At 45.5% G+C, this 24,334-nt stretch overlaps 1 protein-coding gene across 3 annotated transcripts in view; it reads right to left on the bottom strand.

Moving 5' to 3' along the window:
• Window positions 1-767: 767 nt before the first annotated feature.
• PRPSAP2 (phosphoribosyl pyrophosphate synthetase associated protein 2) overlaps window positions 768-24,334 on the bottom strand; it is a 48,586-nt gene continuing 25,019 nt past the window's right edge. For all 3 annotated transcript variants that reach the window (XM_032319586.1, XM_032319587.1, XM_032319588.1), the window contains 4 exons: window positions 17,225-17,373; window positions 8,821-8,891; window positions 4,532-4,678; window positions 768-1,528 (listed from right to left, as the gene is read on the bottom strand). In XM_032319586.1, coding sequence (XP_032175477.1) covers window positions 1,370-1,528; window positions 4,532-4,678; window positions 8,821-8,891; window positions 17,225-17,373 — 526 coding nt within the window. In that variant the 3' untranslated portion in view covers window positions 768-1,369. The remainder of the gene's footprint in view (window positions 1,529-4,531; window positions 4,679-8,820; window positions 8,892-17,224; window positions 17,374-24,334) is intronic.

Here is a 24,334-nt window from a genome sequence, read left to right as displayed (position 1 = left end):
CAGACCTGCTCTAGAGCAAGTCGTCAAGAAACCCAGATATGGCAAAAAGTAAGTGACCGATCTTAATTTTGTGCTAAGTCACTTGCGATTTTATTCCAGATTCTAACACAGGCAGAAACCACAGGCTCAAGTGTGTTTGGAAGAAAAAAAAATAGTCCTGGGGCTCCTGGCTGGCTCTTGATCTTGGGGTCATGATTTCAAGACCCACACTGGGGGTGACGTTTATTTGAAAACAAAACGAAAAATCTCTGCCTCCGTGAATTTGATGGGAGTGCCATTGCAGGACCTCCGTGGGAGAACATGCCAGCCTAACTCCCCGGACCCCAGCGTTCCCGAGCCTGGTACAAGTGTCACAGTCAGGTTCTGAGTTCTGCACTCTGAACTGCAGCACAGGCAGTTCTTGCTGCTGGACATGAACAAAGGTGTTATCATTTGCCCTCCGCGACCATCCCCAGCATCTCGTCTTCTAAGGCATGCAGAGGTAGCACTGTGCTCAGCGCATGGCTGTGCTACTGAACAGGGAGCCAAACAAAGCCATGCCAAGACGCAGGCGGCAGCGCACACCAACCCGCTGACCTGCCCCCCGGGGCTCGCAGCCTGCGCCTCCAACTCCTCTCCTGCCACAGCCAAGTGATCACGCGTCAGACACGTGCAGGTCCTGGACAAATAGAACGGGAGACATTACACCCCTGGGAGGCTACCGTGCCACTATGACAAGCCACAGAAGACAAAACGCCACAAGCGGACCCGACACTAGGACACTCACAGCACGTGTACCGTGTATTCAGCGTTCATTTTATTTTAGTTATAAAACAACGGCCCGGACACAAAGTTTTAAAAAAACCACACACAATGTAAGTTTCGTATTACTTCTTTTGTTGCGGAAAATAAATAACGGTCAGGTAATAGTCGTTTGCCTATGCGTGTCTATAAAAGCGTTTCTAAAAATGTCACTTGCTGGGATTCGACGGGATCATCTTTTTGGCTTCTCAGTGGCAGCTATGACACAGTATACAGATCATTTGATTTCATGACTTTTTTAAGCACTTAGGCTCCAGCAACTTTGGGAAAAGCTGTCTGTGGGCTTAAAAATCTTACTCCAGGTTATTGTTGAAATAGTTCGGCTATAAACAACCAGGTTGTTAATTCATTTAGGAGGAGAATATAGTTTTTCTTTTATAAAAATTGCCCAAAAAACTCACAAACACCTAAACCGACATAAAAAGTTGGTCTATCTTTGTAGGAATCAACAAAAAGGAAGGAACAAAGCACAGACGGCCCCTGGGTAGTACACTGCATCAGGCATGACCTCTCACAGTACTGTCTGTTTCCAGTTTGGCCCTCCGGAGTTTTAAGAAAGGAAAGCTGTTCAGTCATCTAAACCTATGTTTCTGAAAAGGTAGGACATGGACTCCCCATTGTGAATCCGACGGATGGCTTCTGAGAGGATCATGCTGATGTCCACGGTTTTAATTTTGGGGCATTGGAGCTTCTGGATTTCATGTGGAATTGTATTGGTGACCACCACCTGCAAATCAAGAGGACAAAGATCCAAGAACATCAGAGAACCAGGCAGCTTCCTGGCCGGATCTAAAAATCCCATATATTCTCAAATCTCTGTGGTTCTGCTCGACAGGACAGAACTGCTTGCCTCTCTGCCTACTTGTAATCTCTGTCTGTCAAATTAGTAAATAAATAAATCTTTAAAAAAAAATCTATAGAGACAGAAAGCAGATTAGTGGGTGTGTAAGGCTGAGTGGACTGGGAAGAAATGGGGAGGGAGTGGACTGCTAATGAGAATCGGGGCTTTTTTCTGGGGGGATGAGAATTGGGGGCTGCACAATTCTGCGAGTACACTAAAAACCAGTGAATCTTGTACTTTCAAAGGGTGAACTGTACGGTATGTGAATTATATCTCAATAAAACTGTTTCTCTTAAAATTAAAACTTGATAAAAATCAAAGAAAGACAAGCACTTTCCAGCAGCTACAAATGGGAAAAAAATAAATAAAAATACTCAGCCATCTTTAACAAAACGGGATGGGAATGATTGTTTAATTTTATTTACAATCTATACTCCCTACTTCCGAAATAAGCCTCACGACTGCTTATGATAAGGACGCGCACACACGAGACTGGTGACACAGAGAAGGACAGTCAGGATTGTTCCAAACCAGCACGAGGGACATGAAAGCCTAGACTCATCCGATCCTTGTGACTCTTGTTTTTGTATCTGATATTCCTGGCAACTGAGGCAACAACGGAAACGTGAAGGGTCACGTAAATTATCAGGGCCCGTAAAAGAGAACAGTTCCCAAATTCCACAACAACAGAGCAGAACCACTACCCGCCAGTATCAAACACGGGCCTTTTGGCGTCCCTCCCAGAGAATCGGCAGGAGGGGCGACCCCAGGGTAGGGCTGCTGCGCCTGAGCTCCGTGCCCCGTGCTCCCCTGTAAGGGCCGGTTTTTCACACGTCAACCCCCCCTCACTGGGGAATGGATCTTCCACACCTATTCTAACCACGTTTTAGAAGTACCAGCTTGAGGGAAGTCTGGGTGGCTCAGTCGGTTAAGTGTCTGCCTTCGGCTCAGGTCATGATCTCAGGGTCCTGGGATTGAGTCCCGTATCGGGCTCTCTGCTCAGCGCGGAGCCTGCTTCTCCCTCTCCCTCTACCCCTCCCTCTGCTTGTGTGCGCTCTCTCTCCGTCAAATAAATAAATAAATAAAATAGTGCCAGTTTTATTGAGATATAATTCACGGGTCACCCAGTCAGCCATTTAAAGCGTATGCGTCACCAGCGTTTGGGACACTCGGAGCTGGGTTTTGCACATCTCCCAAAAAGAGACCCTGCACCCCTTTGCTGTCACTCCTCATCTCACCCCTTCCCAAAGACCTGGCAACCACTAGCCTACTGCTTTATAGATGTCTATTCTGCACATTTCATTTAAGTTATTTGCTAAAACAAACCACAAACCCCACTTCCAATCCTGGTTCATCAGCCCCAAGCACTATGGGCTCCTACTCCAGAATAGGAGACCGGCAGCCTCCCCGCCTCTCCGCACTTCCACCTCCTGACTGAGGGCTCTGCTGTTGCCCCTGCCCGGCTTACCCTGTAAGCTTACAGGAAAAACCTGAGCTTCCTAACCAGAGTAAACACAGAAACCCCGCTGATTTATTTTTTACTTTTACTTTTTAAAGATTTTATTTATTTGAGAGAGACAGATAGAGAGCAGGGAGGAAAGGGAGATGCAGATTCCCCGCTGAGCAGGGAGCCCGACTCGGGGCTCGATCCTGGGCCCCAGATCATGACCTGAGCAGAAGGCAGGCGCTTTAACCAATGGAGACACCCAGGTGCCCCAAAAGCCTGGTGTAGCCACTAGTCACTGGCCTGACTCCTCTCCTGGGTATCGGTATAAGGCCCATCTCAAGACACAAGGGCACCCACCCACAAAGGCAGCCTCCCCCTCAAGACTCCGGTGGCCAGACTCCGGTGCACTTGCGTCCGTTTCTGCGGCTTTTATGTCTCCTCTCCAAAGTCCACTCTGCTCCCACAGGCACCCCACATTCCTGTGGCTTGCTCACTCAAATCTGCCCGCACACAGCGCCAGTGGGAACCATGTGGACAGCCCATGAGAGCTGCTACCTCGGGCCTGAAGACCTCTCCGTGTACTCAGTATGGGAGTTCTGTATCTGGTTTGTGGCCCTGAACGCCTTTCACCTGTTCTTGGCCCCTAGGATTTTCTGTCCCGCTGAGTAAGGAAGCTGGGTGATCCTGGCCACACCAGCCTGGCCTCTTGTCTGTGAGAAGGCACCTTGAGCCCATTAACACAGGGCCAGGCTCAAGATCGACCGCTGAAGAGAAGAGTGTGGGACTTGGAAAAATAAAAGGAGTCTGAGCCATGTACGATTCAATACTCAGGAATTTACAGGACAGAACACCTCCATTTCTTAAAAGAGATTAAAAATGTGATTTCTGCGGTCGAAGTGGACAAGCAGATAAGCTGGCTGACCTGGCGGTGGGGGGCAGACAAAGCAGCGGGAGTAAACCGGGATGGTCTTGTTTCAGCCTCAAGGGAGCCACAGGCAGCTTGGGAAAACTACGCTGTGTGCCTTCCTCCCAGTTTCATACCACAGGCATCTGTCTGTCCCAGCGAGAGAGCCGGGCTTTGCCATCATAAAGGCTCAGCCTACTAGCTGTGTGACCTTAAGAAGTCCCTTAACCTTTCTGAGGCAGGGCTTCCTGTCTTTCTAAAAGGGGTGCAGACGGAGAACCTGCAGGCCTGTGATGGAGTCTGAGGGTCAGGGAGGGGGTAGTGTGCATGGTACCGTGTGTCACGTGCCCCATTTACGAGAGTTAGTAAAACTATTACCATGGGCAAAAGACAGGCTTCCGGGCCTTGAAACGCAAACATAACCCACATTGTGAATCCATTCTTAACCACAAAATAACGCCCTCCTGCCACTTGCTCTAACTGGGACCGGGAGGCACACAGGTGCCAGGGCAGCTGTGCCCAGAGCCGTAGCCGTTACCTCGTCGATGGCAGACTCTTCAATCAGCCGGGGAGCATCTGATGACAACAAGCCGTGAGTCGCCATCACAAAGATCTTATATGCGCCCCTTTCCTTCAGGGTCTCTGCCGCAGCGAGGAAGCTGTCCACGTCATCGATGATGTCATCCTGTCAAGTCATGGAGGGAGCAGAAGGTGCATAAACACGTGGGCAAAGGCGGGTTCCCAAAATCCAGAAAAACAAAGGGTGTCATTCCCCTCCAGCAGACCTGCGGCCCCATCTAACATGGGGGTACAGGGACACAGAAGGTCACTGTGCTCCCGACACATTCCCTGCAGGCCTCTTGGCCACATTGAGGGCTGCCTGGGGCTGCCATCTCCACATTATCCCTTGTGGGTCTGGAACTGTTTCCTCAGTGGGCAAAGGCTCCAGAAATGTTCACTGAAGGTCTTTTGTTTTGTTTTTTAAATATTTTATTTATTTGACAGAGAAGAGAATGGCAGAGGGTGAGGGAGAAGGAGACTCCCCATGGGGCATGGAGTCTCATGCAAGACTGGATCCCAGGAATCCCGGGTCATGGCCTGAGCCGAAGGTAGACACTTAACCGACTGAGCCGCCCAAGCATCCCGTGAAGGGTTTTTGTTTTTTGGGTTTTTTTTTTAAAGATTTTATTTATTTATTTGACAGAGAGAGATCTCAAGTAGGTAGAGAGGCAGGCAGAAAGAGAGGAGGAAGCAGGCTCCCTGCTGAGCAGAGAGCCCGATGTGGGGCTCAATCCCAGAACCCTGAGATCATGACCTGAGCCAAAGGCAGAGGCTTAACTCACTGAGCCACCCACGTGCCCCGGGTTTTTGTTTTTTTAAAATGCATAACAAAACTGCCAGAGAGTGCTAGGCTCTAGCTAGTCCTTTCCTCTTTTCCTCTTGGTTTTCCTTATTTTCCACATGTTCTCCTCTGGGCACATGGGAAATATGCTTACTTACCTACTGCTTTAAAATGGAAAAGACGATTAATGGTGTTTTAACAAAATACAGAGTCTGGTGGTTTCCCACCTAGGTGCCACGGGCTCCCAGTGTGACAGGGTAGAAAATATATATATTGGTCTCCACCCCAGGCTCCTGGCAGAGAGTTCCTAAAACCCTTGTAAATTTCTAAGTGATGATGAGAACACTAAGAACATCTTTTGTTCTACTATTTGTCTCTGACCCTTTCCCTGACACGGGGCTCCTAAAACCCCTGTAAATTCCTAAGTGATAATAGCGCTAGGGGCATCTTTTATTCTGATGAGGTAACTCCCGATGGGATCCTGAATGAGGGCTTGTCACCAGAAAGACCACGCCATGAGGAGAAGTTTGAGATTTCCATCCTCCAACGCCCATTCTCCAGAGAGGGGAGGAGGCTGGAATCGGAGTTAATGATCTATCATGCCTATGTGATGAAACCTCCATAAAAACCCCAAAACTACAGAGTTTGGAGAGTTTCCGGACTGGTGAACACATCCATGTACTGGGATGGTGACATACCCCAACTCCAAGGGGACAGAATATTCTGTCCTCTGGACAACCCCAGACCTCGCCCTATGTATCTCCTCATTGGTATCCCTTATGACATCCTTTAATAAACTAGTCCATACAAGTGTTCTGTGAGCTGCTGAATTCTGTGAGCCGCTCTAGCAAATTAATGCAGCCTGAAGGGGTCACGGGAACCTCTGCTTTGTAGCCAAATCATACAGAAGCTGCGCATAACCCAGGGCCGTACATGCAAATGGTATCGGAAGTAGGGTGGGAGAAGTCTTGTGGGACTGACCCTTAACCCGCAGGGCTCTGACACTAGCTCTGGGTGGACAGTGTCAGTACTGAGTTAAATTGGGGCACCTGGGTGGCTCAGTGGGTTAAGCATCTGACTTCGGCTCAGGTCATGATTTTGGGGTCCTGGGATGGAGCCCCACATCGGGCTCCCACACACTCTTTCTCTGCACACACCCCCATGCTTGCTCTCTCAAATAAAAGCTTAAACAACAAACAAAAAGACCTCAGTTAACTTGTAGGACAAGTTACTGGTAAGAAATTGGTATCACAGAGAAAAACCCCACACATTTATGTGAGCTGTAAAGGGGATATGCAGTAGAGAGACACAGGAAGTGGAAAACACAGTCTTTCCTATCACACCCAGGCTACCAAAGTTACTTTAAGCCCACTAGGGTATCAAGCATAGGCTAGACTTGAATAAGTATTCACGCATTTATTTTATATATATATTAAATACATTACAATATATATATTAAATATATATTACATAATATATATTATTTTATAATAATATATATTATTCCTTTCATGTGTATACTGATATTACCAGGATCAAAGAAGAAAAACGTAGGTATTACTTTAAAAGTGATACTGGCAAAATGGTACAACCACTCGGAAACAGAGTTTGACGGGTTCTTATAAAACTGTGTTTGCAATCATTGCTCAAGCCACCACTCGCACCTTTGGCCATTTAGCCCAGAAAAAGTAAAACTCTGTTCACACAAAAACCTATACACAAATGTGCACAGCAGTTTTATTTCTAGTAGCAGAAAACCGGAAACAATTCAGATGTCCTGCAGTGGTTCAACCGTGGTACCGACTTGCCTGGAAAACGGCGAGGCCTAAAAAGATGTGTTACTATATGTAACCACTTAACCACTTGGCTGGATACCCAGGGAAGCATGCTAAGTGAAAAAAAAAATTGATTTTAAAGGCTGACTGACTGTATTCTCCACTTGTATGACTTTCTCAAAGTCACCATTATAAAGGCAGAGGACAGGTCAGCCACCGCCACAAGTTAGGCATCAGGGGGGCAAGGAGGAACCCAGAGATGAAGGAGTAGCATGAAGGAACCTGGCAGTGATGGCGTCGCTCTGTATCTGACTGTGGTGGTGGTTATACAAAGCTCCACGTGTGATAAGCCTGCACACGTCTCCACACACACATGTCATACCAGGGCTACTGGGAGCAGCTGCGTGGGTGGTGGCAACCTTCATTTCCAGACTGTGTTACTGCACCACAGTTAAGCAAGGAGGAGGAAGCCGGATCAAGGAACCCAAGACTTCCCTGTACAATTTGGGGGAGGGGAGGGCCTACTTCCTATGAATCAAAATTACTTCAAAATAAAAAGGGTTTTGGTTTCTTGTTTTTTTTTTTTAATGCAGTAGAAAGGGGGCAAAGGCATTACTGAATTCAGAGCATCTCATTATGACAGATTTTGTTAAATAAGGAATAAATTCACGAGCAGCTATTATTCTAGAAGATGACATCAGAGACTTTGAACTCAGAAAAGATTTTGTGGATTCAGAAATTCACAAGCAAAACCTCAAGCACTGGGGAGAGCGAGGGGCCTCCACCATGGAGTCTTGGTGAACTGCAGCAATCACTCCGGAAACAGGCTGGCACCAGTCAGGGAAGTTGGAAATGTGTGTGCCTTCTGACCCAACCGCCCCACTCCCAGGAACCCAAGAAAGTTGTACACGTATGGTCCAGAAAACAGGCATAAGACTGTTCAGAGCCAGTATTATCTGGAAAGAGAGAAACTGTACGTTCACTGCCTGGAGAGCGGATCAGGTAGGCCGTGTCACGGTTGTACCAGAAACAGAACACAATGTGCAACCACATGTTACTACATGGAGAAATCCCAAACCAGCACTGAAGGGAAGTCATAAAGTACACAAAGACTTCATTATACAAACAGCAAGAACATGAAAAACAGAACCACCTAGCGTTTAGGGATATGTACGCTCATGGCAGAATGTAACAGCAAGTAAGGGCATGCACGGTGACTTTCAGGTTGCTGACAACCTCTGGGGGGAGGAGAGGGAAGAAAAACCAGGGAAGAGCCAAGGTGGCCTCATGGGGACAGGACCACGTTGTTTCCAAGCGGAGCAATGGGGTACACACATGTGTTTGTATTATTGTTGTTTTAATGATATCGGCATTAAATGTACTCCTTTTGAGCACTGGTTTTGGGAAGGGCAAGAGAATGTGTGTTTTAAACAGTTACCAATTTTGCACCCTACCTTTATCGCAAAACAATTTCCTGTGGTATGACAAACAGCTGCAAACATTTAGTAAAACTAAGGAGTTAGTATAATTTCTTAATAAACTAGTGATAACAATTTTCAGCTTGGGGACCAAAGTAAACATTTAGCACAAGGTATCAAATTAAAGGAGACTTACCTGGCCACACGGCTATCCCCACACCATTAACAAGTAATTCAAAAGAATAACAATGGCAAATACAACAATGACTAATAAGAAGAGAGATCTACATACCACAATGATGGCGATCCTTCCTCCAACATCGCCAACAACTGTGATTGGGGGCTTTTCCTTAGGAATCAGCACTGGTCAGAATAAAACACACACACAAAAATCTCTATATTAAAGCCTTTAAAAAGTTAAGGTCTCATGATAAAAAGGGCCAGAAACTAGAAATGGATGGAAACTTCCTCAACCTGAAGGGCAACTATGAAAAACTCACAGCTGACATCCTACTTAATGAAAGACTGAAAATTTCCTCCTAACATCTGGAACAAGCCAGGGATGCCTGCTCTCACCACTGCTACTCAACACGATACTGGAGGCACTAGCCATGGTAATTAGGCAAGAAAAAAAAAATAAAAGGGATCCAGATCGGACAGAAAGAAGTAAAGCTATCTCTACTAGCAAATGACATGATCCTACCTATAAAAAAACACCAAAGAAGGGCGCCTGGGTGGCTCAGTGGGTTAAGCCGCTACCTTCGGCTCAGGTCATGATCTCAGGGTCCTGGGATAGAGCCTCACATCGGGCTCTCTGCTCAGCAGGGAGCCTGTTTCCCCTCTTTCTCTGCCTGCCTCTCTGCCTACTTGTGATCTTTCTCTCTATCAAATAAATAAATAAAATATTTTAAAAAACAAAAAACAAAAAACACCAAATAATCCACAAAAAACTACCAAAGCTAACACACCAATTCACCAGAGCTGCAAGGTAACACACAAAAATCAGTTGTTTCTACACATGAGCAATGAAGAAGAAATTAGGAAAACAACTCTACTTGTAAAAGCAGTGAAAAGAATAAAATCCCTAAAAATAAATTTAACCAAAGAGGTGAAAGACCTGTACACTGAAACTATAAAACACTGCTGAAAGAAATTAAAGAAAACATAAATAAATGGAAAGGCATCCCATGTTCATGGATCAAAGCATTAATACTGGTAAGATGGCAATGCTCCCCAAAGTGATCTACAGATTCAATGCAATCCTTAGCAGAATCCCAATTGCTTTTCTGGCAGAAACGACCTGACCCCAAAATCCTAAAATATCAAAATAAAAGGGACCCCAAATGGCCAGAAAAATCTTTTAAAAAGAAAGAATAAAGATGCAGGACTCATACTTCCCTATTTCAGAATTTATTACAAGGCAATTAATCAAATGTGGTACTTGCATAAACATGGAGATAAGCACATCAATGAAACAGAACCAAGTGTCCACAAATAAACCCAAACATCTACAATCGATTCTTCCCCCAGCTTTCTTGATATGTCATTGACATATAACACTGTGTACAACATAATGATTTGATACATGTACATATTGCAAAATGATTACCACAATAAGATGAGTTAACATACCCATCACTTCACATAATTACCATTTTTGTGTGTGTGTGGTGAGAATGTTTAAGATCTACTCTCTTAGAGGGACCTGGGTGGCTCCATCAGTTAAGCATCTACCTTTGGTTCAGGTCATGATTCGGGGTCCTGGGATCAAGCCCCGCAACAGGCTCCCTGCTCAGCAGGGAGTCTGCTTCTCCCTCTGCCTGCCTCTCCCCAGTTTGTGCTCTCACTCTCTCAAATAAATGAGTAAAAAAAAAAAACTTTTTTTTAATTTGACAGAGAGATCACAAGTAGGCAGAGAGGCAGGCAGAGTGAGAGGGGAGAAGCAGGCTTGCCGCTGAGCAGAGAGCCCGATGTGGGGCTCGATCCCAGGACCCTGGGATCATGACCTGAGCTGAAGGCGGAGGCTTTAATCCACTGAGCCACCCAGGCACCCCAAATGAGTAAAATTTTAAAAAGAAAAAAATCTACTCTTAGTAACTTTCAAGTAAATAATATAGTATTATTAACTACAGCGACTATGATGCACATTAGAGTCCCCAGAAGCTGTTCATTTTATAACTCCGTTTCATCCATCACCCCCAGGACCTCTCAACTACCATTCCATTGTCTGTTTCTGTGAGTTCGACCTTTCCTTTAGCTTCTACATGTCAGTGACAACATACAGTATCTGTCCTTCTCTGACTTATTTCACTTAGCACAACATCCTCAGAGTCCATCCATGTTGCCATAAATGGCAGGATTTCCTTCTGACAGCTGAATAATACTCCACTATATATATACACATTTTCTTTAACCATTCAACCACTGAGGGACACTTAGAATTGATTTTTGACAAGAGTGTCAAGGCCATTCGATGGGAAAAGGAAACAGTTTTTAACAAGTGGTGCTGGGAAAACTGGATATCCACATATAAAAGAATGAAGTTGTACTCTTACCTCACACCATATTGAAAAATTAACTCGAAATGGATCAAAGACCTAAAAGTAAGAGCTAAAGCTATAAAACTCTAAGTAGAAAACATGGGAGTAAATTCTCATGACCTTGGATTTGGCAAAGGATTCTTAGCTAAGACACCAAAAGACAAGCAATAGACTGAAAAACAGATAAAAATGGATTTCATCAAAATTAAAAGCTTCCATGCACCAAAGGACACCATCAGGAAAGTGAAGACAAACTACACAATGAAAGAAAACATACATATTTGCGACTAAGAGTCAAGTGTCCAGAATATGTAAAGAACTACAACTCAACTATAAAAGGACAAACAACTCAATTCAAAAATAAGCAAAAAATGTGAACAGAAATTTCTCCCAAGAAGATACACAAATGGACAAGCACATGAAAAGATGAAACATCATGAGCCATTAGGGAAATGCAGGTCAAAACTGTAACAAAGTACCCTTTAACCCACCAAGCAGATGATCATCAACAAAATCAGAAAATATTGGGGCGCCTGGGTGGCTCAGTGGGTTAAAGCCTCTGCCTTCGGCTCAGGTCAAGATCTCGGGTCCTGGGCGCCTGGGTGGCTCAGTGGGTTAAGCATGCCTTTGGCTCAGGTCATGATCTCAAGGTCCTGGGATCAAACCCCGCATCGGGCTCTCTGCTCAGCAGGGAGCCTGCTTCCTCCTCTCTCTCTGCCTGCCTCTCTGCCTGCTTGTGATCTCTCTCTGTCAAATAAATAAATAAAATCTTAAAAAAAAAAAAAAAAAGATCTCGGGTCCTGGGATCAAGCTCCATATCGGGCTCTCTGCTCGGCGGGGAGCCTGCTTCCCCCTTTCTCTCTGCCTGTCTCTCTGCCTACTTGTGATCTCTGTCTGTCAAATAGATAAATAAAAAAAATTTTTTTTTTTAATCAAAAAACAGTGTTGGTAAGGATGTGGAGAAATCAGAACCTTTAACCTTTGCTGGGAGGAATGTCAAATGGTACAGCTGTGATAGAAAACAGATGGGTAGCTCCTCAAAAAGTTAACATAAAATTACCATATGATCCAGCAACTGTAATCCTAGGTATAGACTCTGGAGAAATGAAATCAGGTCGGGAAGAAATTTGCACGTGAACAAAAACGTAACAGCCTCACAGCCAAAGGTTGAAACAACTCCAGTGTCTATCAGCAGATGAAAGCACAACACACTGCGGCATATCCATACACATCGGAATATTACTCAGCCATCAAAAGAAATTAAGTCCCGATACACACAAAGACATGAATGAACAACAAAGACAGTCTGGATGATTCCATTTACATGAAATGTCCGGAATAGGCAAAGTCATAAGAACAGAAAGCAGATTAGTGGGGGCAAGGGGCGTGGGGCATGATCATTCAGTGTGTAAGGGTGTTCCCTGGGGTCATGAAATGTTTGAAACTTAAAAGATACGGGGGTTGCACAGGACTGCAAATGTACTAAATGCCAGTGAACTGTATACTTTAAAACAACTATTATGTGACTTTCACTTCAATTTTTATTTTTTACTTATTTTTAAAGATTTTACTTATTTATTTGTCAGGCAGGGAGAGAGAACAGAAGCAAGGGGAGCAGCAGGCAGAGGGAAAAGCAGACTCTCCACAGAGCAAGGAGCCCAATGATGCAGGAATCAAATCCCAGGACCTGGAGATCATGACCTGAGCCGAAGGCAGATGCTTAACCAACTGACCACCCAGACATCCCTCACTTACAGTTCTGGAAGAAAAGTCAGTGTCACCAAAGGAAAAAAGAAGGAGCACTCCAGATCAGAGCTTCTCAACCTGGGCACCAGTCACATTTAGGGTCAGATCATTCTTTGTGGTGGGAGCTGTCCTTTGTGTTACGGGATATTTATGGCATCCTTGGTCCCCTCAATCATGACCACCAAAAATGTCAGCAGACATCTCCAACCAAGTGTGCTCAATGGGACAAAATCCACGGCAACCCCCCCAACCCCAGTTGAGAACCAATGCTGTGGACTGAAGGAGGCTAAAGACATAGGACAATTAAATGTCATGTGATCCTAGGTGGCGGGGGGAGGGGGGAGAAAAGGGGGAAGGACAACAGAAATGTAAAACCAAACAAAGCAAGATAAATCCCCAAACTGAATTTTTTACACTTTCCACACTTCCTTTCCCAGGCACCTGACCCCAGGACTGGAAAAAGAGTACAACAGTGTAGCCTTTAGGGAATCAGCCTGACAAAGAGCCGTATGAACAGTCTTACCTTTGAATTCATAAATCTCATGCATAAGCCCAGGTACAGAGCAAGAGTTTACCCACACACATCCACTGAAATATTACACTGGGAAAGGACAGGTACAAACATCGGGGCACCTGGGTGGCTCAGCAGGCTAAGCATCTGACTCTTGCTTTGGCTGGGGTCATAATCTCAGGGTTGTAAAATCAAGCCCCGCATGGGGCTCCGCAATCAGTGTGGGGCCTGCTGGAGAGTCTCTCCCTCTCCCTCTGCTCCTCCTCACCGCTCACTCTCTCTAAAATAAATAAAATCTTAGGGAAAAAAAAAAAAAAGGCACACACCTGCGTGTGAAAACACACACCTGCTAGACCCTGACTGGGCTTAGGTTTCAGCCACATCCGCAGATGGGATTTTCGACAGCCGTTAAAACTGCTGTTCATGCAAGTTTTCAATCACCTGGGAGAAGGTGTGTTATGGAATCTGTGCCTGTCGGCACCACGGCTCTGTAACCCAAGGAAGGAAACCATGGGAAGAGCCCCAGCAGAAGGTAAAAATGCTGTGTGTCTGGATTTAGTGTTGATGAACGTTTTCTTTCTTTACGCACTCTAATGTTTTGAATAATTTATATAATGTGTTCCTATTCTGGAAAAGTACTGTTTTCTTTTTTAGTTGGCATTTTCTTTCTGTAAGAAACCAGAAAATACAACTAATTTTTTAAATATAATGCTGAATATTAAAATCTTTTGATATCATCACAATCTCAAAATATACGTGTGAAGCGGCAGAGGAATAATGCTTTCTACTGCCTCCATATGTCTATTTGCATACATCTACTTGCTACCAATTTAAAGAAGTCTAGAGGGCCAGGCCAGCGAATGTGCAAAAGAAGTTCAACAAATCCTGGTATATTCTCCCCCAAATCCTCTCACTGCTTGAGTCAAAATGTAAACATAGAAATGTTACAATCATGATGAAACAAGCTGAAACATAAAAGAAATGTCAGAAAGCCCTGGCCCCTTGTTTTTACATGGGAGATCCGTAGCTCCATCTCTCCAGCCCAGAAATGACTGGCTAAGACCGTACTTAAAACTAAAGCCCAGAAGTTAAAAGGAGCTGCTTCGTCTTGCTGAAACGATCCTGAACATAGCTGACGTTACTGCAAAGCTGAATGGGAATATGCTTCCCCTCTGTCCGGAGCTCAGGGAATGGGCTCATCCCTGTAGAGTCCTGCAGGGCTGCCTGACACTGCCCCTCACTGAGCAGACGTGGCTCTGAAGGCAAGGCCAGCCATAGGCCTGAGTGCCCAGCAGCCTTGCAGCGAGGTGCACGCGCTAATGTAGGGCCTGATTAGCAAATCCCAAACCCTGGCTCCAGCCCCAGCTCTCTCTCCTCGTTTTTGGTTTTTTGGTTTTTGTTTTTTTTAAAGATATTTACTTACTCATTTGAAACAGAGAGCGCAAGCGGGGTGAGGGTCCGAGGGAGAAGCAGACTCCCCACTGATCCATCCCAGGACCCCCAGATCATGACCTGAGCTGAAGGCAGACGCCTAACGACTGAGCCACCCAGGTGCCCCCCCTCGCCTCTTTAAACTCCCAGCACAGTGGGAGAGCGCCAGCTCCCAAGATGAAATGGGAGAGCACAGGCCTTCCTGTCCAGCAAGCCCACTGCTAGACTCCCAGGGCAGTGATATATGCTAAGTCACAAATGGAAGCCATGGATGTCATGTTAAATTTTCTAGCAGCCACATTACAAAAGCACAAAGAAATAGGTGAAACTAATTTTAAGAATACATTTTATTTAATCCAATATGTCAATTAATCATTTCAACAGGGACTCAATAAAAAACTGATTAATAAAGATCTTTCACACTACGGTTTTCACACCCAGAGTGCGTGCCCTTCACATTCCCTGCACACCCGGTTCCCATTCACCCCGTTCCAGTGGACAGGGGGCCGCTGGGTTGGACAGGACAGCATAGCCCAGCCCAGCCCGAGGTCAAAGCCCTCCCATGGTGCATCTGTGTAACTCTATCAGCCTCCCAGATCCCTATCTCTTGCCTCTCTTCCCTGCAATCTAACACCCAGCGCAGGCTTGGACTTCAGAAGACACTGAAGATACCCACAGCGCCAGCTCCAGAGAACTCCGCAGCCTTTTGTAATGCAAGTTAAAGACCTGGCATTGAAAACCCTCCCATCCCCTCCAGCAGATTCCTGCCATCTTACCCCCATCTTTTTCCCCAAGGACCTTCCAGCAGTCAGGGCGATGTCCTTCCTGGTCACACCGGGGCTGGACACACGCCCCAGCCCTTGCCCCCAGAGGCTGCCCTCTTGCCTCTGTAGGCGGTCCTGGCTCCCTGATCTAACCGACCTCTGGATGCTGGCTCTCTCCACCTCAGCCCACCGAGATCCCCAGGCGCGGTCCCAACCTCAGCTTCCTCCCGGCAGCCCCAGTACAGTTTTCCTTCTCTCAAGTGTTCTCTATTTGCAAATGAGCCACCTCCTGGGCAAAGCAAGACCCCAAAGGGCTGCAGAATATGCCACGGTGGCATGAAAATTATTCTCAGCTGAAGGCACAGGAGCTCCTGAAACCCCTTCCGGTTGAAAAGCAGAGCTCCCCCAAAAAACTCGAAAGAATTCAAATATCATAAATCCCCTCCCAGTCAAGCGGAGAAAGACAACTGTCATATGATCTCCCTGATATGAGGAAGTGGAGATGCAACATGGGGGGTTAAGGGGGTAGGAGAAGAATCAATGAAACAAGATGGGATCGGGAGGGAGACAAACCATAAGTGACTCTTAATCTCACAAAATAAACTGAGGGTTGCTGGGGGTGGGGGGTTGGGAGAAGGAGGGTGGGGTTATGGACATTGGGGAGGGTATGTGCTATGGCGAGTGCTGTGAAGAGTGTAAACCTGGCGATTCACAGACCTGTACCCCTGGGGGAAAAATATATTATATGTTTATAAGAAATTTTAAAAAAAAATTAAAAAACAAAAATCCCCTCCCAAGAACAACCAGGGAAAACTAACTTACCGCCGAGACTAGAAGTCAGCACCACACCCAGACAGACATGGTCACAAAACCATCCAACTCCCTTCTGTGCTAATGGCCCTCCATCTCTTCTAAAAGTCACCTGTTTGCCAGCTTCCCCTGGTAAGATCCCCCCAATCCTAAACCCTGTCTTTTCTTGCGTTCATCTATCTCTTGTGAGATTTGAGGCCCCTAAGTCTGAATCTAAAGAGGACAGAGGACAAGTTTTTCTTCCCCAACAGATGCAAAGGCAGAATTTTTTTTAATTCAAAAAATGTTAGTAAAGCACGAAGGAAGTGTCTTAAAACAGAAACAAATTCACACATAACTGCCCCACCGTGTCACCATCTTGCCACCTTTCGTACTCCCTCTGGGGCCTCATACAAGAACAGGGATACACTCTTGTATTCTGCCAATTCCCATATATTCCATTTTTTCTCCTGTATTCAGCCAGGCTTAACTATTTCAGTGGGTTGCATATTTACTTGTGCTGATACAAGATAACTTACGAGGGCCTACCCTCTGCGAAGCCATTTAGACGTTTCCCATATTCTGCATTCAAAGTAACACTATTGGTGGGTAATATGCACAATTTTTTGCTTGTGTTAAACACTCCTCAAGGATCTATTGCTGAGTGAATGGATGAAATTCCCTGAAATGGCAGAACTAAGCCTCTTCCTCATTCTTGTTATCATCATACAAATTGCTTCTAGAAGGCTCCACGATCCACAAGGCTTCAGAAATGCACTTGTAATGATGGGGTATTAATCAGTTTTTGCCAACTTAAAAAAACGAGAGAAGGGGACATTCACAGTGGGAAGACAATACGTTCAGGCAGCCTTGAAAGCAAAGAGGAAAGTAACAAAGAGGGGCCAGCACACTTACTGGGGATCTCCAGGCTGGGGTGGATGGCAGCCACGCTCCTGACCATGGGCGGGGAGTGTCGTCCATCCACCAGGTCGGACTCGGCGTCCTGCGCTTCTCCGTGAATCACTGCGATGCCCAGTCGCAGGCGCTCCGCGAAAGACTGCGCCCTGCAGGAGAGCACGAGACACGGTTCAGAGAGCACGCAGCCTCCGTTTTCTGACGTTCACGGGCAGAACATACGAGAACAGGCATCCAGTGCAGTTTCCAAGAGGATTCGTGAAAAGAGAAAATGATCTTCAAGTCCTGGGATCGGGGACAAAGCATGGGTACCCCCAGTGATGAGCATGTCCCTCTGGCTGCAGGCACGGCAGTGGCTGGGTAGTGGCCGGCCCCGTGGGCGCTCAGTGGGCCAGATGCATCTGCGCTGGCTGACTGAGCTAAGCCGAATCTTCCCCCATTCTAACTGCTAATGAACCTCACCACCCACTGAATAGTGAGAACCAGCCACAGGAGGCAAAGGGCATTAAATACTCCTCAAAGTCGGAAGCGTCAATTTTTAAGTTTTACTGAGCTATAAGTGAGACCCGATGAACTGTATGTATTTAAACTGTACAGTCTCATCAGCTCTGATGTGCGCACACATCCGTGCAAGCCATCAACATGATGAAGACAATGAAAAGATCTACCGATGCCAGACACGTCCTTGTGCCCCTTAGTAACTCCTTCCAGCACCACGCCACCAATAATCTACCTTCTGGCACAGAGTCTGACCCCTTCTAGAACCTCGTAAGTGGAATTGGAGTCTGTCGTCGTTTCTTGTCTAACTTCGCTCACTAAGGATAACGTTTTGGAGATTCAACCACATTATATGGCACAGCAACAGGCTATCCCTTCACACTGTAACAGTCCGTGGTTGGGGTCTACCAGACCTTGTTCACTTATGCGATACATTTCTGAGTTATTCCCAGTTCTGAACTACGGCAAAACCACTTTGAACATTCACGTACAGATTTCTGCATGGATTCACGCTTTCCTCTCTCTTGGTTAAAGACCTAGGAGTAGCATGGCTGGATCATAGCGCAAGGCATATATTTAACTCTCCAAAAAAACACCAGACTCTTCTGCAAAGTGGTTATACCATTTCACAACTCCCTGCACAGTGCACAAGGGTCCCAGGGCCTCCATGTTCTCACCGATACACGATGTGGCCGATTTCAAATGCTTTCCATTCTGATGGTGCCTAGTGGTACCTCGCTGTGCTTGCCGTTGGGGTTTCCCTCATAGCAAACGGTGCTGAACAACTTTCATGTGCTTATTTGCCCTTCAAATGTATACTTTGATAAAAGGTCTGCTTATCTTTTGCCAATTTTTTTAGTTAGATTGTTAGTTCTCTTACTAACTTTTGGGAATTCTTTATATCTTCTGCATGTAAGTTGTTTTGTTTTGTTTTTTTTTTTACGTTTATTTATTTAAATTTTTAAGTGATGTCTCCACCCAACATGGGGCTTGAACTCATGACCTTGAGATCAAGAGTCACATGCTCTTCCCACTTAGCCAGCCAGGTGCCCTGAATATAAATTCTTGATATCAGGTACATACTTTACACATACTTTCTCCCAATCTGTGCCTTCTTCTGTCATTCTCCTGTTATGTCTTCCGAAGAGTAGTTTTACTTTTGATGATGTTTAATTAATTTTTTCTCACGGGGTGCCTGCCTGGGTGGCTCAGTGGGTTAAAGCCTCCGCCTTCAGCTCAGGTCATGATCTCAGGGTCTGGGATCGAGCCCCACATCGGGCTCTCTGCTTGGCAGGGAGCCTGCTTCCCTTCCTCTCTTTCTGCCTGCCTGTCTGTCTACTTGTGATCTCTGTCTGTCAAATAAATAAATAAATAAAAAGTCTTTAAAAAAAAGGGGGGGGGCCTGGGTGGCTCAGTTGGTTAGGCGACTGCCTTCAGCTCATGTCATGATCCTGGAGGCCTAGGATCGAGTCCCACATCCGGCTCCCTGCTCAGCAGGAGTCTGCTTCTCCCACTGACCTCTCTCCTCTCATTCTCAAATAAATAAATTTTTTTTAAAAATTAAAATATGAAAAATTTTTGTCCAACCAAAGTCACAAAGATTTTTCTCCCACGTTTTCCTTTATAAGTTTTACGGTTTTAGGTTCCACATTTAGTTACAGGATTTTTAGTTGATTTTTGCATATGATGTGAAATATGACTCAAAATCATCATTTTATACATGAATCACTCAAATACCATTCGTGAAAAGGAAAATATGACTCAAAATCATTATTTTGTCCATCCAATCATTCCAACACCATTTGTGAAAAGGACTACCCCTTTCTCCACTATACTGCTTTTACAGCTTTGTTGGAAGCCAGCATTCTAGATATGCACAGGTCTGTTTCTGGACTTGATTCTGTTCCATTATTCTGTTTTTCTCTCTTTACCCCAACACTGCCCAGTCACGGTCGCTTTAGCATTAAGTAAGTTTTGACTTGAGTGTCAGCTCTCCCAGATCTAACTCCCAGAAAGTTATTCTTTCTCAAAGTCTAACCAGCACTGACACATGCCTGAGTGGACGGACGGGCAAGTCAGTCTCAATCCTACTTGGCCAACACCCAAATCCCTAATCACGGGTGTGGAAAATACCCTAAGAAGTGACAAGCGCTGCCACTGTCTTCCAGGAAACAACATGCAGCTGAATCATCGTGGATCACTTTCTTCAACCCCTCTCATCTGTGAGAGATCATAAATGCCAGAGAAGAGCAGATGAGGTAGGTCGAGGTCTTCATACCAGCTGCTGTTAACATAATAACACAGACTAAGGGTGCTTCGACATAGAAATGTATTCCTCACAGTTCTGGAGGCTGGCAGCCCCAGATGAGGGCATGGCAGAGCCAGTGCCTGGCGAGGGCCTGCTTCCTGGTTTGCAGACGGCCCCCTGTCTCTCACAGTACCCTCATGCAGCAGAGAGCCACGGCAAGCATCTCACTCTCCCCACAAGACGACTAATCCCAGACATGAGGGCTCCACCTTCATGACCTAATCATCTCCCAAAGGCCTCACCTCCTAATCCCATCATAATGGGGGTTAGGATTTCAAGATGAATTTTGGGGGGACACACACACTCTGTCCACAATAGTAGCGAAAACACTGGACACTACACATAACCTCCCTGGGGGATCTTCTCAGGCCTCATCAAACCTGACACAAATGGCTAGATGCCAAATACTGGGGGCGACTGGGTGGCTCAGTCGAAGCCTCTGCCTTCGGCTTAGGTCATGATCTCGTGGTCCCAGGATCCACCCCCATGTCAGGCCCCTTGTTCAGTGGGGAGTCTGCTTCTCCCTCTTACTCTCCCCTCTGTGCTCCCCACCACCAAATAAACAAATAAAATCTTTTAAAAAAATGACAAACACTGTAGTACAGTTGACCCTTGAATAACAGGTTTGAACTGCGTGGGTCCACTTATAGGTGGGTTTTTTTACATATATAAATACGATACAATACTATAAGTGTATTTTCTCTTATGATTTTCTTAATAACATTTTTTTTCTCTGCCTTACTTGCAGTAAGAATACAGTATACAATACAATCAACAAAATAGACATTAATCGAATGTTTATGCTCTCAGTATTACTGATTAAGTTCTGGGGCAGTGACAAGTGATGTGTGGATTTTTGAAGCATGGGGGGGGTGGTGCCCTAAAACCCGTGTTGCTCAAGAGTCAACCGTGCTAATAAAAGCCAAATAAATGGAGCCAAAGGCTACCATAGTGATACAATCTCATCAATAAACAGAATTAGATGTAAAGTAAGTATTATGGAAGTTATGAGAAGCTTATCCATAGGGGCGAGACCAAAGAAAATTCATCATATTCTTTGGGTATTTAGTGGGAAAAATGTATCAAAATGCCCTGTGGCTACTTCTGTTACTGAAGCTACTTCTGTTTCCGCTGAGATGGGGCAGCCTCCCAAGTCAGAAAACTCTACCACACTGACTGCCCTTCTCCAGCCAACCGCCACAGAAATCAGCTACACCACTCCTGACATAGCAAAGGTTAAGCAAGGGGTCTACCCTTCCTCCCTTGCCAGGCTATAATGATGAGCCCCAAACCCTCCAATGGGGTGGTTTAGGAGAAGGCCAAGTAGAGAGCTGGGACTTTCATCCCTACCGAGCCGTAATGATCCCCCACCCCCCATGGTCAGTGCAGAGTGAACCCTGGACTTGCAACCCCACTCAGCAGTAGAAGGTGCCTTTCCCTCTCCCCTCTGAGGTGGTATCAGGGGAGGCCTCATGGAGTCAGGACTCTCACCAGCCCCGTGGTGACAAGGCCACTCCCCACTTGGTGTCAGCAGAGGATTCACAGGGAGTGGTACTCCCACATCCACCTACTTGTGGGTGTTCTGATCTGATCCTCACTACAAAACTACAGTAATCAAAACTGTCGTATTGACATTCAGACAACAGAACAGATCTGAATCCGGAAATAAACACAAACATCAATGGCCAACTGACTTGGGATGAGAATACCAAAGCCATTCAAAGGGGCTAAGCACAGTCTTTTCAAAAAATGGTGTTGGATGGCCAGATAATCACGTGGGAAACAAAGAAGCTGGGACCCGACACCTCCCTCCATATATAAAAATGAACTCAACATGGATCAACCATCTAAACATAACAGCTAAAACTAAACCACTGGGAGAAAACGCAGGGGCAAAACTTAATAACCTTGGATTTAGCAATGGCTTCTTAAATATGATATCAGAAGCAAAAGCAGTAACATAGCTAACCCGGACTTCATAAAAATTAACTTTTGTGTGTCAAAGGACACTGTTAAGACAGGTAAAAGAGGGAAACCTGGGTGGCTCAGATGGTTAAGCATCTGCCCTTGGGTGAGGTCATGATCCCAGGGTCCTGCCATTGAGTCCCGCTGAGCAGGGAGCCTGCTTCTCCCTCTGCCTGCTGCTCCTCCTGCTTGTGCTCTCTCACGCTCTCTCTAACAAATAACTAAAATTAAACAACAACGACAACCACCACCCAGGGTTCTGGGATCAAGCCCCACATCGGGCTCTCTGCTCAGTGGGGAGCCTGCTTCCTCCTCTCTCTCTCTCTCTCTCTGTCTGCCTCTCTGCCTACTTGAGGTCTCTGTCAAATAAAAAAAAAGAAAAAAAAGATAACCTACAGAATGGGGTAAAATATTTGCAAATCCTCTATCCAATAAGGGCCTAGTACCCAGAATACATAAAGAACTCCTACAACTCAACCACAAAAAGGCAAACAACCCAGTTAAAAAATGTGCGAAAGACTTGAACAGACATTTCTCCAAAGATATGCCAATGGCTAATGAGCACACGAAAAGACGCTCAACATCCTTCATCGTTAGAGAAGCACAAATCAAAACCACAGTGAAGGACCACTGTACACCCACTAGGATGGCCATAATAACAACAATAATATTAATAAAAGCGAAAATACGTGTTGGTAAGGATGTGGAGAGACTGGAACCCTTGTACATCCCTGAAGAGAATGTGAAATGGTACCCCCTGTAGTTCAGCGGTCCCTCCAAAACTTAAGCATAGAATTACCATATACTGAGCACTTCCGACCCTTGGTACACATCCACGAGAAATGAAAACATACATCAACATAGCAACTTGTACATAAATGTTCACAACCGTATTCTTTGTAACAGTCAAAAGGTGGAGACAACCCAAATGTCCTTCAATACATGAACAGATAAACAGTATGGTCTATCCCAACTGTGGGGATTTTTCAGCTGTAAAATGGAATGACTGATTGATATACACTACGGTGTGGATGAACCTGGAAAGCAGCAGGCTATGTGAAAGAAACCACACCCAAAAGGCCACATATAACATGGCTTCATTTATATGAAACGTCCAGGACAGGCAAATCCACAGAGACAGACAGCAGATTCGTGGTTGGCAGGGGCTGGGGAGAGAGGGTCACAGGCAGTGTTTCTTAATGGGTATGGAGTGTTTCTCTGGAGTGATAAAACAGCTCTGAAACCTAAGAGAGGCTGTGCCTGCAGAACATTGTGAAGGCACTAACTGCCAACAGACTGCAGGCTTTAAAATGATTAATTATACCTTCTGTGATTTTTACCTTAACGGCAAGTGAAAGCACGTGTATCAGAGAAAAACAAATTACTACATTAAAACTGATCCAGCATGGGCACCTGGGTGGCTCAGTGGGTTAAGCCTCTGCCTTCAGCTCAGGTCATGATCTCAGGGTTCTAGGATCGAGCCCTGCATGGGGCTCTCTGCTTAGCAGGGAGCCTGCTTCTGCCTCTCTCTCTGCCTGCCTCTGCCTACTTGTGATCTCTGTCTGTCAAATAAATAAATAAAATCTTAAAAAAAAAAACAAAATTGATCCAACACAACGCTCAGAGAAGCATCTGGAAGTTTTAGATTCTAAAACAAGTCATGGATTACGACTTCATCAAATAGACGATACAAAACTCCACAGACTGAGCTTCTCGAAGGACGTATGGTATGGGCACAGCCTCGGCTGCACTGGACACAGCAACTTCATGGTTTTATCTCAAATGCTGGCCTAATTTATTTAATCTCCTAAATGTCCTTCGTCATTTATAACAGAAAACTACGTATTATAATATCTTTTAAATCACTGGCTTACTGTCTGCAAGCTCTCCCTCATTCTTCAATATTAACAGTCCGTGGGGCCCAGGATGGTTGTTTCTATGTTTGCTTATGCTCTCCAAGGGTGCACAGGGATCCAGCTAGCAAAAGCATTCAATCGTGGGACATGATTTTCAGAGCATTTTTAGGGGTGCCTGGGTGGCTCAGTCCATTAAGTATCTGACTCTTGATTTCAGCTCAGGTCATGATCGCAGGATCATGAGATCAAGTCCCGGGTCAGGCTTTGTGCTGGGCGTGAACCCTGCTTACAAGTCTCTTTCTCTCTCCCCTACGACAACCTCTCCCCGTCTAAAAAAAAAAAAAAAAAGCAGAAAAGGGGGAGTTTTTTTAGGAAAAAGACTTTCTTCCTACATTTGCTTTTGCTCTCTCCCTTCCCAACAAAGTGGCTTCTCCAGAAAACTTGAGTAAATGAAATGCTATCAATCCCTAACCACTTTAAATA

The sequence above is a fragment of the Mustela erminea genome, chromosome 18 (genome assembly GCF_009829155.1).
Source record: "Mustela erminea isolate mMusErm1 chromosome 18, mMusErm1.Pri, whole genome shotgun sequence".
Lineage (NCBI taxonomy): Eukaryota > Metazoa > Chordata > Mammalia > Carnivora > Mustelidae > Mustela > Mustela erminea.
Note: the sequence above shows the minus strand (reverse complement) of the source record. Positions and strands in the feature narration are given on the sequence as shown.